The 18,577-nt window shown below is 33.9% G+C and overlaps 4 protein-coding genes and 1 non-coding gene across 5 annotated transcripts; 4 read left to right on the top strand and 1 right to left on the bottom strand.

Annotated features, from left to right (window-relative positions):
* On the bottom strand, positions 301-3,879 carry LOC109325203 (protein RETICULATA-RELATED 4, chloroplastic-like). Its single transcript, XM_019557402.1, has 8 exons — positions 3,326-3,879; positions 2,677-2,745; positions 2,225-2,356; positions 2,046-2,099; positions 1,909-1,953; positions 1,227-1,369; positions 821-946; positions 301-716 (listed from the first exon to the last, which is right to left on the bottom strand). The coding sequence occupies exons 1-8, from the start codon at positions 3,845-3,847 to the stop codon at positions 668-670; spliced, it is 1,140 nt and encodes a 379-aa protein (XP_019412947.1). The 5' UTR covers positions 3,848-3,879; the 3' UTR covers positions 301-667.
* On the top strand, positions 7,284-10,711 carry LOC109325779 (uncharacterized GPI-anchored protein At1g61900-like). The gene is made up of 7 exons (XM_019558336.1): positions 7,284-7,365; positions 7,553-8,422; positions 9,023-9,268; positions 9,378-9,395; positions 10,001-10,141; positions 10,264-10,311; positions 10,512-10,711. The coding sequence occupies exons 1-7, from the start codon at positions 7,332-7,334 to the stop codon at positions 10,601-10,603; spliced, it is 1,449 nt and encodes a 482-aa protein (XP_019413881.1). The 5' UTR covers positions 7,284-7,331; the 3' UTR covers positions 10,604-10,711.
* Positions 9,983-14,445, top strand: LOC109325780 (aminoacyl tRNA synthase complex-interacting multifunctional protein 1). The gene is made up of 4 exons (XM_019558337.1): positions 9,983-9,988; positions 11,780-12,203; positions 13,413-13,619; positions 14,135-14,445. The coding sequence occupies exons 2-4, from the start codon at positions 11,781-11,783 to the stop codon at positions 14,276-14,278; spliced, it is 774 nt and encodes a 257-aa protein (XP_019413882.1). The 5' UTR covers positions 9,983-9,988; position 11,780; the 3' UTR covers positions 14,279-14,445.
* Positions 11,553-11,624, top strand: TRNAG-UCC. Its single transcript has one exon. It is a non-coding gene; the product is annotated as a tRNA-Gly (tRNA).
* LOC109363171 (cytochrome b5 domain-containing protein RLF) lies at positions 14,978-18,399 on the top strand. The gene is made up of 6 exons (XM_019609329.1): positions 14,978-15,044; positions 15,896-15,979; positions 16,321-16,714; positions 17,362-17,496; positions 17,627-17,677; positions 18,065-18,399. Exons 2-6 carry the CDS (start codon positions 15,947-15,949, stop codon positions 18,139-18,141), a joined length of 690 nt encoding a protein of 229 aa, XP_019464874.1. The 5' UTR covers positions 14,978-15,044; positions 15,896-15,946; the 3' UTR covers positions 18,142-18,399.

Raw genomic sequence — 18,577 nt, 5'->3', positions numbered from 1 at the left:
TTATTGCTGCTTTTTTCCATGGGAGTATACATTACAGACATACACTTTGGTAGTTAAAAAATGGAGTTTAAGTAGTAATGAAATGGGTTATAAAAAGCATTCACCTAAAATCGATCTAACTATTTATGTAATAGAATATTTCACCTTCTTATTTATTTTCTGGCATTTAATATCCAGATCGATGGCTAGGACGAGGGTAAGTTTAAAAAACAAATGACAACAAATGAGAAATGTGGTGCATGCAGTGAACAGAAACAAAGAGTTGAGTACTTGAAACAAACATATATTAGAGAGCTACTAATACTCAATTTGATTTCAGAAGACAATACACACATACAAGCACGACCAAAGAGGCACTGCCATGGGTTATCTTACAAAAATGTGACTCAACTTCATTTCATGCTGCAGCTTTCTGCTAGCTATGATAGATGGACCTCGTAGGAGACACAATGCTTGCTAGCCTCCATTATTAATGCTCCATGTACAACTCTGGAGGAATAAAAAGTACAACATAGGGGGAACAAATATAATCACAACAAATATGGAGTTCCAATGGTGAATGAATACACAAGATTTGACCAAGTTAATCCCCACGACAGAGTTTAATAGATATGCACGGATGGTGTAATTTTTTTTACATTTTCGGTACATCATCCATCATCTATGTCTATTCTCGTGATCTCTGCACTCCAACCCATCGAGCATAATCCACCCACCTGTTCACAGGAAAAGAAATGTAGTAAATTAACAACAAGAGCGGAAGAAGTAGCAAAGAGTAAGTTAATTGAAGACATTTATCAAATTAAACCAAGAATCTTACAATAGCGAGCCCAAAAAGGTGTTGCCAGTTCTAACAGCAAAACAAATTGCACTTAGCATAAGCTTGTGTTGGTGCAGAAATGGTTCTAAAAGCCGTTGTTCAATAACTCCAGCAATTACTTGGTACCTGGTAGAGAACAAGACCAAAATTTTGGAATTTATAAGGACCAAAAATTTAAAAAAATTATAAGGACTGTACCAAAATCCAATATATTTGTAAGGACAAAAAATATATTGTTTAAAAAATGGAGTCTAAGAAGAATAGAGCTTTAAATTCATATTATAGCCTTTACACTCTATTACATTCATCTGTCCATGGTGAGATGAATAGAAAGGCTCCCTCATAAATTGAATCCAAGAGATGAAGAGAACCATGTTAGTATAGTAATTATTTTTCAAAGACATACCTTAAGTTGCTAGATACTGCCATGTAAACCCCATAGGCAGCACTAGTTGCTAACATTGGTAGATCCTCATCAGCCTCCTCAGCAAAAGATTTATCAACAACCTTCCTTGCATTGATCAATGCATTTGTTACACCTGTGCCAATCTGAAAAGACATAGCCATCGGTCACCCCATTGATGAATAATATATTACAAGTCTAAAAAGAGGACTTTCTACACTAAGATTTTAATATATAAATTATGTTCTCTATCCGTATCTGTTATTCTGTTCTAAAGTATTTTCTTTTTATTATTCTTGTTCTCCATATATTCTAAACAATACTCGACTTAGGTCATAAGGCATTGGGCATAAACATCAAAAGCTTCGTCTAATAATCAAAGCGATGAATATGGTCTTAAGAATTAAATCTTTTCACCTAAAAAGATAAGAAAGAGTAATAAGGAAAAACATACTTACACAACACTTACAATACTGCTTGTAGTCATGAAATTTATTGTCAAATATTACCCATTCTTTTGTTTTGAAGATCATAATAATATCTAGCACACAAAAACAACAGATTGATATTTGCAAGGAGCAGTAGTAACTCACTAATTATAGTGCACTAACATTTTAAAAGAATTCACTAAAAACTAGAATAAGCTAAAATTGGCATTTGTAAAGCATGTAAGTAGTTAAATTACCAATGATGCACTAGTACCAACAGCAAACAGCTTTGCTCCATTGCGCTGCATAGTAGACAGTGATGTAAAACTTCAAAACCTTCATATATGATAAAGTTACACCATGAATTTCTTAAACAGATCCAAAACATACATACCACTATTGCACCTATTCTCTGTATAAGTGTGTAAGAGGTTCCGGCCAAAGCCACCTGTTGAAAAAATGAAACCCAGTGAATGTTATATACTAATATTCAAACATAATGATAATGATTACCAAGGCCAAAAATAACAAAATAAAGAAAAGCATATAAAAAATGATATAAAAAGTGCTAACCTGAAAAGCATTTTCAGGGCAGCCGTAGAAGAATTTAGCAATAGTTCCAGCACCAACAGCAAGTGGTGGTCGGAGAGAAACTGTGGGAGCAGGAAGCCAGACAAGCATAAAATCTGCTACAATGGCCATTACCTGATGGAGGGATAGAATTAGGCAATGCATTGGGTAAAGGAACAGGATAAACTCAGATTCTCAGACACAATAAAGTTACATGATACAAGGTACCGGTTCAGGTGTGTGGTTCGTAGCAGTTCAGTTCGTCTACTTCCCTTATGAAGAACCCAGTATGCAATACATACGGTGAATGAATAAATCATGTAACTATGGTTTAACATTACAAATGTCAAGCAAGGATTATAACAAAAGTGAAATATGATATGATAAACATTTTCTAGGAAATGGAAGGGAAACAAAAACAATATATAACAAAAATGGCACGTTGACAAGCATACCACGTCAGCTAAAACAAAATCAAGCTCCTTAGTAAAATTTTCTTTGCGCTTCTCCAATTCTGCAGCAGTCTGAAAGACAAACACAAAATGTATGATAGATGCTGCACTCAAATAATCAAATGCACAAGAATACCAACAAATACTTGCAACTCTGTCACAAGCATTAGTTGATAATATTATTATATTTATATACTTAGTTTAATATATATGACTAGCATAGGAAATTACATCATTGGTATATTTGAGTTTTTACTTAAAATACATTAAACATGCATAAATGAAGATAGTTAATTGTGTCATCACATGTCCATAATTGGACTTCACTTGTTACGTGTTAATGTTTGTGTCAAAACTTATGATTGGTTGGAAAAAAATATTTTGGAGTTAAAAAATTAATAATTAATTATTTTTCTGACCAAACACAGCAATGGTACATGTAATGGTACAATTTGTAGGATAATAGATGTGTACCTAACAGACCAAAAATTAAGAAAAATTGGATGAATGGTCCTCGTTCATATCTCACTTGGTGTCATGAGCTAATTAACTCATTTAAAAAGAAAAATTGTAAAAGCAAACATTACTATTTTAATATTATTTTGTGAAGTTTGATTGGTTCGGCATGTTATCTTGTCCAAAAAAAAGTAACCTTAGTGAATATTCCAACACCGCACTCCATGGCAACTTTTGCCAGAAACAAATCATCCGCCAGTAACCGTTCCTTGAACCCTCCGAAATTGAGCAACCACCGGATCACACGCGATTTCTCCAGCTCCAAGAACCTCTTCACGATTGAACCCGGCACTCGCCCCGCCTTAATCGCCGCCGCCAAATCCGCTGGTAAGTTCTCCACCGTGCTGCCTGCCTCCGCCAGGACCAGCAGCGCCTCCTCTCTGTTGTGGTCTCTGTCATCGGATTCGTCATCGTCTCCGGGTCCTCCACCGCCTGGTGGTCCTCCAGAGTTGCCGTCGCCGTTTCCGGTGGCGAGAATGTGGGTTGGGGGAGAATGAAGGGAATGAGTGGATGTGGAAATGAGAGAAGAAACGAGGACAGAAGGGGAATGAATGAAGGTGAAGGTGGTTAGAGGAAGAGAAAAGTGGTTGGTGTGGTAATGGTATTGAGGGTGGATAGAGAAAGAACGTGTGGTGATGGAGAAAGAAGCTATGGCCATTGTACTATTGTAGAGAGAGAGAGAGAAATGGTGAGTTAGTGAATATACTAAGCAATTGAATGTGAATATGAATATGAATTATTCCGAATGAGAATCAGTAATGAAGAGAAGAGACAATACTTGTTTTTATTCGGGAGTTTCAATGACAAAAATGTAATTTCATGGTAAATATATTTTTATTATATATTACTTTTTATGTGATATTTGTCTCTCTATTAATGAAGATAGTTGTTACTAGAATTATACCTTACACCAAATTGAGCATGAGTGAAAGTCAGTGAAATCATTGAGTTGGATGTGTGAGAATAGTCAGAGTTGGTAAGATTGGGGGTTAGTGGTGTGGTGTGATGGAATTTCGATTGTGGGGAAGAGTTAATGTGAAGATGAAGTGTTGGTATAAAGTATCGGCAGAAAAAAAATAAAATATTGTATAAAAATTTAGTCATAAATAATAGTATAAAAAACATAAATACACTTGTATGTATTACTAAGGGGTGCTCTTTCATTTATTCTGAAGATAAAATTAAAGTGAGAGTGTATTATAGTTTGAGTATATGATTTGAAGAAAATAAAATCTCCAATGTATGGACAATATTCAGATGAGAAAGCCAAAGCAAGGACATGACTTAAGCTTGCAGCTAAAAGTTGAAGTTCTCCTTGGCAAAGATAATGACTAGTCACTAGTCTCAGAGTAGAAACAAGATAACATCACATATTCAACTCTTTGCCATCCATTCATCCAAAAACAAATAAATTTAATAAAAAACTCATTACATTAATGTTTTAAACAGTGCTACACTTTATATATGAGTGTTATTGTATGCGACTTTTTATTTGTTTTTTAACATCACTTCTTTCTACGGTAATGGATATGAGTCTCATTCCAATTACTTGTTTTTTACTTGTAAATGCAATACTTGTTTTGATTTAGTCACCTTTCTAGGTGCCATTGTCTCATTTTTGCCAAAAATTCAGTCAAAGATGTTAACAAAGTTGCATACAGGAATGAATGGGGGTGTACTTTGGTGGTTATAACATTATATATATATATATATATATATATATCTTTTGTTAAATATCACCTCTAGAGTTTAATTAAAATTACATAGGATCTTTTTTTATATATACACAATTTTCCCTTAACTTATATACATTTATTATATGGTTGGATATCTCAGTAAGAAAAGAAAAGTGAGTGTAATTGTACTGATTTCTCGAAGGGGAGATTTGTATAATATTTTTTAAAGAATGGCGTTCAGTATAATAAACTTAAATTTCTGGTGAGTATAATTTACTGTATGATGTGTATAATAGAGTGACATATATAGTTTATAAATCATTAATAGCTAAAATATTTCCATATGGTATGTGCCACCCTTTATGTGTAGGTATAGGTTGATTTTGTGGGGAGAAATATATTTTTTTCTTATTAAAAACCAATAAGGTACCTCGTGTGGTGAAGTAGGATCTTCTGTCCTAAAATCTTTTTGTTCTATGTTCCAAGTCAATCATATTTCACTAAATCACATAAAAATATTATGTTATATTTTTTTTAATTTTCTTTTTAAGTATGTGTCAAACTTTCATTGGATTAGGACACAATGAAACACAAAAAAGTGGAACAGATGATCTCCATTTCTCCTGTGCTATTCAGAGTAGTTACTAGCCATGCTTTTAATGGTGAATATTTGGGGCAAAAGTAGTGATTGCAGCAGTGGGGTGACTCTTTCATGAGATGAGACTCACTAAGGCAATGCTGATTCTTTTGATACTACCGATAGTATCTCATCTTTTTAGTTAAGAAGTTAATTTCTTTCGAGGTTTGTGATTGTCTCTCCAAATAAGTATCGTTCTCATGAATCGAACCATCGACCTTGAGGATACAGTGAGACCTTACACCACTAGATCATTAATGGATGAACATGGGTTCTTTTTTGTGGCGTGCATTTGCAGGCAAAAAAGATATGAATGATGATATTGAAGTGGAGCCGAAGTAGGGACAGAACTCGTTAGTTGATGTTGTTGGCACTTGGCACAACATGTGTGTACACAAGAATTTGCTCATACATGCCTTCTCTTTTTTGACACAATTATTAAATAGCCTCATCTATGTTTCAAAACTAGATTTTATAAATACTTTCTCCTATCACTCATATCAATAACTTATTTGTGGTTGTGAACCAAACTAGTTGGCTCTTCATGTCCAAAAATAATTATTCTACGACAAATGAATACAACCTTTTTCTACCCAAAAAAATATGAAAGAATTTAATATTTGTTTATTATGAGTGTATCATTTGTCATTTATATATCACAATCAATTAAATAAAAGACATATAATGAATAGAAGAGAATAAAATAAAAGAGATTGTTAGCATTAATGTTACCAATAATGTTGAATGACTATATTTCAAGTAAAATAAGTTAATTATTATTGATTGTGAGAGTAATATAAGAAGAAAAAAATCTCAAATGTTGGTACATATAATCCATGCTTGGCACAACTAGAGTATAAATTAGATGAGAGATTATTAGTTGTGAGTTAAATGAGGTGGGAAAACCATGGGCTTAGAAGCTAGTTGATAAAATAGATTTTTTGATAGTTAGTTTATAGGCTAATTGATAGGTTTAAATAAAATAAGTTTAGCTTATAAGATCATCCACAATCAAGTAATATCTTCATTTTTTTTATTGGGTCTCACACATTATTTTATAAATTATTACAATTTTATATGAAATAAGAATAATATCTATTTTTTCTCACAATGACAAATATTATTCTTATTCTTATTTGGCTCCAACAATATCTACTTTTTTTACAACATCTACCTCTATTCTCCTTTTCCATTTGTTAAGAATAACAAAAAATTGTTCTTATTTAAGAACAAAAGTCAAAAAATAAGAGTGATACAATAAAAATATTTTTATTCAATTAAAAATAACGTTATAGCTCTAATGTTGTTCACTTTATGAAATATATGTATACTTATAACTAATGCATTTATAACCTCATTTGTTTTAACTGAACTATGTAAATGTGTTTCGCACTGGAGACAATCTGATCCGACAACATCCACGAATATGTGACACTAACTCTCACAGCGGATATTTTTTCCATTTACAAAACTCGAACCTAAGACATTATTTGAGGGGAATGAAACATGTATACAGTTCACCTGAACTATGTAAATGTGATACAACAAATTTGTAGAAATAAAGCGCATGGGGTTTGAAAAAGCAGAAAAATGTCGATTATTCCACATGTAATGAGTGCAATGGTTGTAACAGAGTCGTGAACATTGTCCTCTCTTCAACTTCTTCTAACTATGTTGAAGGTATCAAACTAGTTTCCAATGACAGATCCCAACATTGGAGTTTCAGGTATTACTATTATTACTTCTTTACTTCTTTACTTCTTTACTTCTTTACTTCTTTCTCTTCTCATTTCTATAACTCTATGCTCACAGAGTTACTATAACTACTTATGGGCTTCTTTCAACTTTCTATTTCTTACAAAGGTAATCACTAAACTACTTTACACTTTCATATTAGATATTAATCTCATGTGTATCAACAATTTCATTCATGATTCGTTTTAAGTCTTTATTAGATCTAGTTTCATTTATGTCATCAATTATTTGCTTGCATTATGTATATATAATCTATTAATAATCCCTTTCATAATTGATCATTATTTTGTTCTAGGTTATTTGTGCTGCCAGCTATTTCTTTTTTTCATCTGCTTTCCTATTTTGCAATATGTGACTGCACAAGAAACACGTATCCAAGCTCGACAACCTTCTTCTCTTTTAGAGTTCGCTAAGGAACCGATTTCGGAAGAACCTGGACTCTTTGATCCCATAGATATATCGCCTGCTGTCATACCGAAATATACGTATCCCATTGAGCCTTTGCCACCAATGTACCCTATTTTCCCAACCAGATACGAACCAATTTTATCTGGTAAATGCCCTGTAAACTTTTCAAATTCAGAACTATCAATTATCCTGGATAAAACAGCAGCTGATTGCTCTGCGCCTTTAGCACCCCTTGTCGGGAATGTTATATGTTGCCCACAGTTTAGTAGTTTAATTCACATCTTCCAGGGTTTCTTCAGCAACAAAACTGATCAATTGGTTTTGCCAGATACAGTTGCTGATCATTGTTTTTCTGATATCATGAGCGTGTTAGCCGGTAGAGCGGCAAATAGTACGCTCCCTACCCTTTGTTCCATAAAATCGTCTAATTTCACAGGTGGGTCATGCCCTGTGAAGGATGTTTCTACCTTTGAAAAAACTGTCAACACAAGTAAATTACTTGAGGCTTGCAGCACTATTGATCAGCTTAAAGAGTGTTGTAGACCTATTTGCCAGCCTGCAATAATGGATGCAGCACTCCAGATTTCTGGCAGACAAATGATGTTCAATGATAATGAAAATGTGGCCCGGGAAATGAATCACACTGATTATCTTAATGACTGTAAAGGTGTGGTTTATTCATATATTTCCAAAAAACTGTCATTTGAGGCTGCAGATACCGCATTTCGGATACTATCTGCCTGCAAAGTCAACAAAGGTACACTGTTTAACTAGGTAGCTTAATTCTTAATGTAATATATTTGTATTTTGGGAAGTTTGTCAATGTATCTGTTTTTGAAATTATCTTTTGTGTGGTTGATTGATCATCTCATTAATGAATATAGCGGCACTGTAATATAGGCAAAGTTTAATGCTTTTAGTAATTTTATATCTATGGTCTGAGTTTACCTCATTGTTAACATTATTGAATTATTTCTTGTGGTGTTGTTTTACTGTTCTGGATACTTTTGTCCTCTTACTTGGGAGCTTCTTCAGCTATGTCTACTTTTTGTTTGGAAAAGGAGAGATTAGGTCCCAAATCCCAATAAGAAAGAGTTGGAATTTTTGTTTATTTTATTGTGGACAACAACCTAATATTGCTAGGACTTAGAAAGTTGTATATAAATAACTGTCCTGAGCATTTTAAAAATTCAATAAGTTTCCATTATGGCAAACTATGAGAAGGATTTACCTGCAAAATAATGTAGCTGTGAATCGTGACATATATTTAAAGTTTTTATGTGTTCCACAAATTGAATGATAACTGTTTCATGCTGTTGTTTTAACTCTTCTCACGAAGAAAGTCTTGCTTGTGCAGTTTGTCCTTTAACTTTTAAGGAACCTTCAGAAGTAATTAGTGCATGCCAGAATTTAGCTGCCCCTAGCCCTTCCTGCTGTAATTCATTACACACATATATTGCATGGCTACAAAAGCAAATGTTAATTACAAATAAACAAGCTATAATATGTGCAACACTTTTTGGATCCATGTTACGTAAAGGTGGAGTATTGACCAATGTTTATGAGCTTTGTGATGTTGATTTGAATGATTTCAGCTTACCAGGTATTTATCCTACCCCATTCATTGATATTCTTATTTTCTTCCAACAATCATTCTTTTAATTTCTCTGATCTAGCTCCTTTTTTGTTGTGCTTGCATGGCCCTGGTGCAGCGTATGGACTCCCAGAAGGTTCGCTGCCTTTTCTACTCCTTGTGCTTATTCACTGCTGTTATCTTCAATCCAATTATTTATTTACAATTTGGTTCACCAAACTCATGGATTTGGTTACTGGGGCTTCCGAATTTGTGATATAAATTCTGTTTGCTAACTATTTTATGCTATTTAAAGAATCATTTCCCATATTTTTTTTAAGGGTGGTGGATTAGGATTTGTTAGTTGAACCTGGCATGTGGGAGGATATGAGAGATGCATACTTGGGCCAGGTTGCAAGTTATTATATATGGTCCATTCATCATATATTCAACTAATGTGAGACTTTAAGACTTAACACCCCATCACACCTAGGATTAGACATTTGCAGGCTGCCGAATATTGTGATAGACTTCAATACCATGTTTAGAATGAATGTGCCGAACTCCACCCTAGAAGCAAGCCCATAGGGGCAGGGGGTGTTGCTCAAGTTATTCCAATAATTCCTCCCTCATATTTCAATGTGACTTTACACTTATTAGAATACAATCTTGGTTGTACTTATATAGTTCTATAGGATAGAAACAAGAAGAAAAATGAATATGTTTTAGAGCATATATTAAGAGATGTAGGTTTATATGCAGGATGTCTACTTCGAAGTTTGCCTGCAAACGTGATATCAGACAATTCATCAGGCATTAGCTTTACATGTGATTTGAGTGACAATGTTGTTGCGCCCTGGCCTTCGTCATCGTCAATTACATCTGTGTCTCTCTGTGCACCTGGTATGTGCTTGGAGCCTTGGACAAAGTTACTATGATTTGGTTGTTTGTTCCATTTTCATGCACTAGTTGGTATCCCTTTTCTTTTACATTTGCTGAACTCTAGTCTATTTGGAGTTTTACAGAGATGTCATTACCTGCACTACCAACTTCGCAGACATATAAAAATATTGGTGAGTGCCAGTTCAGTTCATCGTCCACTTTGAAATTTTGAATGAATATCATCCAGGCATGCCCAAGTTAGACATTTAGGATACAGAGATTGTGTTTTTGTTGAACTGACTCAAATCTCCTGTGGTGGATTGAGAGATATCTGTTCGCCTCTCAATTGTTACCATCAAAATTTTGATGTTGTGGATATGGTGTTTTGCAGGTCGTAATTCTTCTGGAATGGAATCCCTGATCCTTATTTTTTTCATTTTTCCTCTTCAATACATTGTTGTGCTGAAGAGATTTTCGGGTTGAGATGAGTGGCTGGAAGCCATTTGGTAGTGTCTTGGTGTGGATTTTGCATGTATATTATTGAATGGCCTCATTGTATAGCATCCCTCTTTCTAATGTGTTTTGTTCTTGCATGTGCTGAGTAGCTCATTCCTGAGACAGTACATATTTGTTTAGTATCACTAAGTGTGCTTGAAGGGTTCGAGTTTCGACTGTTCTGTGTTAAAATGCAGACAAGTAGATGCAAGATTAGCCACTAAAGTTCCGTTTAGCATGCCAGTATTAAGGAGTTAGGATCCTCTCCATTAAGAGGGTGTGACTAAACTGATTCGAAAATGAAACGTCGAGACATTGCTCAAAAATGATGTTTTAACGGCAGTGGCAAGCTTGATTTGAGACTAAATGTTCTGAATTGCTCTCAAAACTTAGTCTCAAATCAATGAGGTTGACTTTCTAATCACCAATCAAAGCTACTAGATTTAGATTCTACTAAATAGGTTATTAAGCGTATACACCTAAACTTTAACTCTACAAAAAAAAACTTTGGCTATAAAAAACATCAGAATATTTAAGTGTGTTTTGTAATATCATCCAATAACTTATGATTTAGTTAACTATAAATGTTTGATACATACGCTTACTTTTGAGATAACTTTTAATAATTTATGTGCTTATAAGATATAAGCTTATTTCATTTTACAGATCAATTAACTTATTGACCAATCTTATCAAACAGATTTGATTTAATCATTTGACTTACTAACAAACAACCTTTAACTCTTAGCTTATACACTTTTAATTAGTTAAATATGCAATACAATTATCTATGTTCTAAATTAAGGAGAGTTCATTTATGCACATCTTCCTTGTTCCCTCCTTAGTAAGATGAATGAACTCCTTTATACTTTTCTCATCCTCTCATCTTATTCATCGAATTGAAATTATTGTATAGTATTTCACATGTATGCATGAGGCGTTTGTAGTCCAACGGTTAGGATAATTGCCTTCCAAGCAATAGACCCGGGTTCGACTCCCGGCAAACGCATTTTTGTAGAAAAGCTGTTTCAAAAAGCTTTTCATTCTTATCAATGCCTAATTTCATTACTCTTCATTATCTAGTTTTATTGAACTAAAATACATATTACTTTATCTTCTATTCTTCTCCCTCCAACGAAAACAAAGATACAACACAATAATCAGAATGGCAAATGCTTTGAAAGGTGGTGGCAATGTTATTCTCTCTCTTTCCTCCTTATTGAAGAAGTCTACTACCACTTCCACCCATCGCTCCTTTCTTCCTATTCCCACTCCTTTTCATTCCAAGTTCCCATCTTTCTCTATTTCATCATCACCAATCACAAATTCACCATCTGGGTTCTCCTCATTTTGCACTTCTACTCAACAACCCACACCAATCACTCTTGAAAATGAAAACAGTAGCAGTAGCACCAACACCATTAAGGATACGGCAGGGTTGCTTGACATAAGGGTTGGGATGATTGTCAAAGCATGGAAGCATGATGAGGCTGATTCTCTTTATGTTGAAGAGGTTGATATTGGTGAAAATCAACCTAGACTCATTTGCAGTGGCCTTGTCAAATATATTCCTATTGAACAACTTCAGGTTCTCTCTTTTTTTTTATAAATTCTTTATTTTTCTCTTCATTTTTAACTATTTTCAATATGTTTTTAGTAATTAATATGATAAGTCAAGTTATGAACAGGGATTTAAACCAAATTTTGGATTATATAATGACCAAAACCCAAAAGAATAAATCACTGAGCCTAAAATCAAAGTTAGGTATGTTTTTAATGAACAAAAGTATAGTCCAGCCTTCAACATATGTCTCTTTTTCCAGTGATGGAGGATTTCATTACTTGATTGGGAGTGTTTCTGTTTCAGTTTGGATTTCACATGTACTTAATTTATGTTGCGGACTATTGTTCAGTAATTGGATTTGGGTTTATGTTTGACCAAGGTTTTGAGTAACGAGTGTGGTTTCGGAGACTCCCAAAACATTGACATTAAGGATAAATGTGGCTGCAATTGTTGTCCAAATGCAGTTTTGGTGATTCCCAAAATCTTAACATATCAGTGTCGTTAGCGGTTTGACAAAAGACTTTTACGAGTAAGTTTAAATACATGTCCTTGCACATTAAGAAAATTCAAACCCCCCATGTTTTTAACAGAACTTCGATAGAAATGTGTATGAGTGACTCAATTACGAATTTTCATAAGTTTAGGGACCCTTTTTATTTTTTGGTTGTATAAGAGCCAGAGTAATCAAACCTAAAAGTTATTTAAATTTTTCATGAAAGGGACGACTTAAGGGTTTGAACATAGCGATGGATTTGGGTAGGCCTTTCTCATAATGGTAAATTTTGTACTTCAGCGATTTGGTGTTTTATTGGTTGAGTTCTGTACCAGGAAAGAGGGTGATGTTGTGTATGTAGTGAGAGAGTTTCTACAGATGAATATCAGTCTGGGAAAGAAACTGGTTTTCTAACTTAACTGTGAACTGTGTTACTTGATACCAAGTACAATGTACATTCTCTGAGCAATACACCCTGTTATCCAAAAAAATGTATATTATCTAACTTTACTACGAATAGCATTACTTGATGCTAATTCAAAGGTGCATTGTATGAGGCTATGAGCAAGACACTTTCGGCTAACAAATAAAATATACAATGATGGATTTCATGGACAATGTTTTGACTGCTAAGTAGTTGCTTTTCTGTGTGTATATGATGATGCTGCAAAAATTATATGATGTAGTGATATAGTTGTGTTTCTCTGTACAATTTAACAAATACAAAGGCAAATGTGTAGGGCAAAAGGGTTATTGTTCTTGCCAATCTGAAGCCAAGGAATATGCGTGGCGTCAAGTCTAGCGGAATGCTCATGGCTGCTTCTGATGCGAAGCATGAGAATGTTGAACTTCTGTTCCCTCCCGAGGAAGCAATCCCCGGTGAAAGAATATGGTTTGGATCAGAAGATGAAAAGGATAATCAACCTGATGCTGCCACTCCAAATCAGGTAAGAACTCTACTTGAATAATTACTATGATTGACTAGTTAAATACGAATGTTCTAAAATTAAACTATTTATCTTTTACAAAAAAACAAGTACCAAATGACATGTTTGGATAAACAACTTAATTAAGCACTTATTCAATACTGTTTTTAGCTTAGTTCATACGGTTTATGTCTTCAACAATAGTTGTCAGTTGTGCATAATATAGAAAAAATGTACTATTGGCAACAAGGCATTGATTACACCTAGGGACGACGGACCTGCATATAGCTTAATAAGTGCAGTTTTTCGGCCATAAAGATTTTAGCTTATTTTTAATGCTGCACATTTTTGTGTATTACTATTGCCTCCGCGACTTGAAATTCTTTATTCGTCACTGATTACAACTTGAGATTTCAAAAACCTTGAAAAGGAATATAGATAATGACCCCCCTTGAGTGGGTATCATAAGTCTTTTAACAGTGTAATATATGCCTTTTCTATATGGAACTTATTGTTATTGTGTGACAAACTTGCAGCTTCAAAAGAAGAAGGTATGGGAATTGGTGCAGCCTCATCTGAAGACAGATGCATCATGTGTTGCGATACTCGGGGAGCATGTTATGCGCACATCGGCAGGTTCAGTAGCATGCCAATCATTGCAGAATGCAAATATCTCATAATCAGAGCTCAGCCTTTTCATATTTGATTATTCCAATGTCATACTGTATTTTTTTGACCATTGAGTTAAAGTTTGTTTTGTACTATGGCCTTTTTGTTTTTCTCATTGGTTTTAACTTTTAAGTAGTGTTTTTGAACTTGGTGTTGGAACAATGTTTCATGATGCAATTGCAGATTTGTTGGGCACAAATAATAAAACATTATCACATGAATCCTAAAAGTGAAATAATGAGTAAGTATAAGATATTGAGTGGCAATAAAAGAAGATAGAGGGATGGTATTAAGTGATAACTGAGTTGTATCTATAGAGGAGTGAAGTGTAACATTTCTCTATTTTGTGCACACATACCTAACATATATTTTTCATGATGTTGTTATCTTTTGGTACTACCAAGAGTATATTCTCGTCTCTTCTCAACAAGTGTCACTCTCAGAAATCGAATTCACCTTAGGAATCTAGTAGTGTCTTATACTACTAGTATTTCATGATGGTGTTTAATAAAATATAACAACATCAATGTGAGTCTACCCTAAGATGAGTCGTACATAACCCAAGTGTTGAAAGTTAATGCAATTTATTCTTTAATATTGAATGATTATAGGACAACCACGAATGAAATAAATAGTGATTTTTTAGTGTTAATTTATTTGGGCTTTTGAATGGGCCATGAAAGGCCCATGGAAAAAAGTGGTGGTCCTCTTTTATTCGCGCACCCTCCTTCTCTGACCAGACAGACACAGAAACGAGAAGAAGACGGAGCTTAGTTAGTGAGTTTTTCTTTTTCTTTTTCGTCTTTCTTTTTCGTTATTCTTTTTCTTCTTCGTTTTCTTTTTCTGATTTTCGTAATCCATTCCGCTATGATCGAAGCTTCTTATCTTCATTATATCCAATTCCCCATTCCTTTTCCTTTATAACTATGCTCCTTCCTTTCATTCCACTTTTTCTCTCTCTGCTTTTAACAAAATTCTTATTCCTTTTATTTTAAGCAATTATTGTTGTTTTCAAGTTCTAGAACGATAGATATAGATCAAATTAGTATTAGCTCAGATTAATATTAGTACTACAAACGGAGGAGAGTATAAGATATTAGCTCAAATTTATAATACCATTTTGCATTTTAATTTTGTTTTTCTGATACACACACTTTCAAATTGTTTTGTGTATTATTAGTTACTCTTGTTTCTGAAATACCTTTACATTAATTGATTGGAAATATAAAATCTGTAATTGATTGAGTGTAAGTGAAGTTGAACGAATCACAATACAGCAATTTTGAAAAACTTAATCCAATTATTCACAAATTGAATGATACTAAGTTACTAACAATATTAACCATCGTCCTTAATTTGTGTGAAGTTACCTACCTGAAGGAGTTTTATTATAAAAAGACCGATTAATTGAGAAATAATAAATTGATTGCACTAGATCTTTAGCTTTAGAAATTTGACAAGTATTTAGATTTTAGACAAGTCCGTTTCAGACATCTTTATGATTTTATTTATTCTGCTTCTTTAATAAATTTCAGTGCCATTAGCATTTTCTGTTTTATATATTATTTATATATTTAATGTCATTGTTATGATTTTGGCATTCTTCTTATTGCACAATTTAATTGCAGCTTCTGAAACAAATAAACCTTACTTAGAATTGCGGTGAGGTGCGGTCTAAAATGGACGCTGATAATGATTTCACATTTTGTCAGGTATGACTAAGAATTAAGATCAATGCCATTTTCTGGATAGTAACATCACACCCGTTTTTTTACTATGTCTTATTGCTCCACGTTTACACCATCTGCCTTTGTAGTGTTTTGATATTTATTTGACATTTTTAAATTTTACAATGCAAACTAAATGATTGTTGGTCATGCATATGGTTTTAAGTTGTGGTTGCAGTTATGTTATGTTTACCACAATTGCCGAATTGCAGCCATGATGTAGTCACGGAGACACTAAAACCCGCAATTGCGGTTGTAAAGTGCAGTTTAAAACCAGCATCACAATATCTAGCATGTCCTTCTAACTTGATGTCATGATTTTATAGGTCAGTTCACCTATTGATAAGGACAGTCTTGAACAATCAAACAAGCTTGTTTCGAATGTTGCTGATATTTCTATAAAAGAAGAATCCTCAAATGAAACTAGTAGTAGTCAGGACAGTAGTTTCCTGTGGAAGGGTGGGTTACCAAATGATTCCAACACTAAAAAGGAGGACACAGTTGGTTCTTTATCTTTCAGTGTAATTAACACAACTTCAAGTCAACCGATTGAATCAATCACAAAATCAGTACCAAGTGATTCTCAGAATTCGATTCAGAAGTCTCCAGGACAGAAGAATTCCAGCACAAAGCCAAAAGCTCGAGCCAAAGTTCCTTTTGAAAAAGGCTATAGTCAAATGGATTGGCTCAAGCTTACCCGAACACATCCTGATCTTGCAGGTTTGCTCACTGAATTTATCTTTCAGTCATTCCATTTGCCCCTTTTGAAAAGTTCTTCTGATTACTTGGTGGTTTGGAAGACAAGAATGCTAGGAAGTGTTATGGCCTAGTGGTTGATCATTATAGATAGTTGAACCTTTGAAATCCCCTAAATAAAATTTGCTGTCAATGTTGCATATAAGTAGAGTACCAACTCCCAACCCTTAAGGCACTACTTGCAAAAGGCATTTCCTATATATTTTATGGTATTTTTGCACCACTACTCTAAATTTGGCCTTCGGATTTGTTATTCTCTCCATTCATCTTTTAATATCCCCAATCCTAAATATTGAAACTTTTAGTTCATTCTTTATTTTCTTCTTGTGTTGTTGTGCAAGATATTTCCATTTCAATGCCAGTATGTACTAATTTCTTGCTGTGCATAATTTTTTTATTATGTCCAAAATCAAGCAGGACCACTTGTAATGCATATATAAGACGTTACTTGCGCTCGTTGCTGTTGTGAAACCATATTTTTAAATTTAGTTTTTGTTTACCACTTGGTTCTGTTAACTGGTATTTAATTCTTTACTTGCCAATTGCCATCACATCTTTGAAGAATAAGACTATAGGAGGTAATGTAGTGTGTTAATCTCATCTAACTCCAGGTTTAAAGGGACAGTCAAACAGGAGACTTATTTCTATACATGAAGTCAAAAAACACCAAACAGAGGGTGAAATGTGGACCGTTTTTAAAGGTCACGTTTACAATATTTCTCCGTACATGAAGTTTCACCCTGGAGGTATGTCTATTTGCTGAATCTGCAAGTTCATATGTAGTTTTGATCATTCATATAATACTGGTTTCAATTAATGTGAAAACAATATATGTTGATATTGACAAAACCGTTTCCTGCCAAAAAAATCTCCCAGGTGTTGATATGTTGATGAAGGCAGTGGGAAAAGATTGCACGTCCCTTTTCAGTATCCTTTTTGAGATTTCCCAACTTAAGTATGTAGATATCGATCTTTGTCTGTTTGACCGCATTGCATTGCATTTGATTTGCTAGGTAACATTGTGGAAGAAATACGAAGTAATATAATAAAAAAACAATGACTATCTTACATACTTTTGTATTTATCATGCTGGAATAACTTCTAACTAGGTCTGACGTGAACCTTGTTATGAAACTGGAATATCCACTTACCCTTCCTGGGTATTCACATTTCATTCATGCATGTTACACATCTATGATTCAAGTTGCAGCTTAGGTGCCATGGACATGTTCATCTATTCCCCATGCATAATGTAGAGTTTCTTCTCTTTGAAAACTACTTGTAGTGCAGGCTTAACCTTAATGTTTGTATCAGATAAATACCATGCTTGGGTTAACGCCGAATTCTTAATAGAGAAATGTCTTGTGGGTATCTTAGATGAAAGTCGTTGAAGAAGAAAGAAACAGTTTTATTCTAATAATGAATAATCAGGTGAAGCCAGTTCATTATACTCCTCTTCTATTTAGTGGCCTTGAGTAAGTAATCGATGAGGAATAAATTCTATTGGTATATTTGTTTCTGTTTAAAGAAATAGAGTTATCTGTTCAATCATATATGAGAACAGTTTCTGTCAACTGCATATTTGGATTAGGATGCAACATTTCCTACGTGATTGTTCTGATTGGTTATATAAAACCAAAGCTTAGGTGATATTATTCCGTTGCCAAGGTTTAGGTTAGGGAAGTTACATGATATTATTTACATGTCAGACACAAGAACAATTTGAAGTTAGAAATCTGTTTGGTTAGTGCCTGCAACTGCAAGTGTGCATTCATATATGTTGAAAGTATTTCAAGCCATTATTTTCTGTAAAATGTTAATTGTAAT

Source organism: Lupinus angustifolius, chromosome LG13, assembly GCF_001865875.1.
Source record: "Lupinus angustifolius cultivar Tanjil chromosome LG13, LupAngTanjil_v1.0, whole genome shotgun sequence".
Taxonomy (NCBI): Eukaryota; Viridiplantae; Streptophyta; class Magnoliopsida; order Fabales; family Fabaceae; genus Lupinus; species Lupinus angustifolius.
The sequence above is the reverse complement of the archived record's forward strand: the minus strand, read 5'-3'. Positions and strand labels throughout refer to the sequence as shown.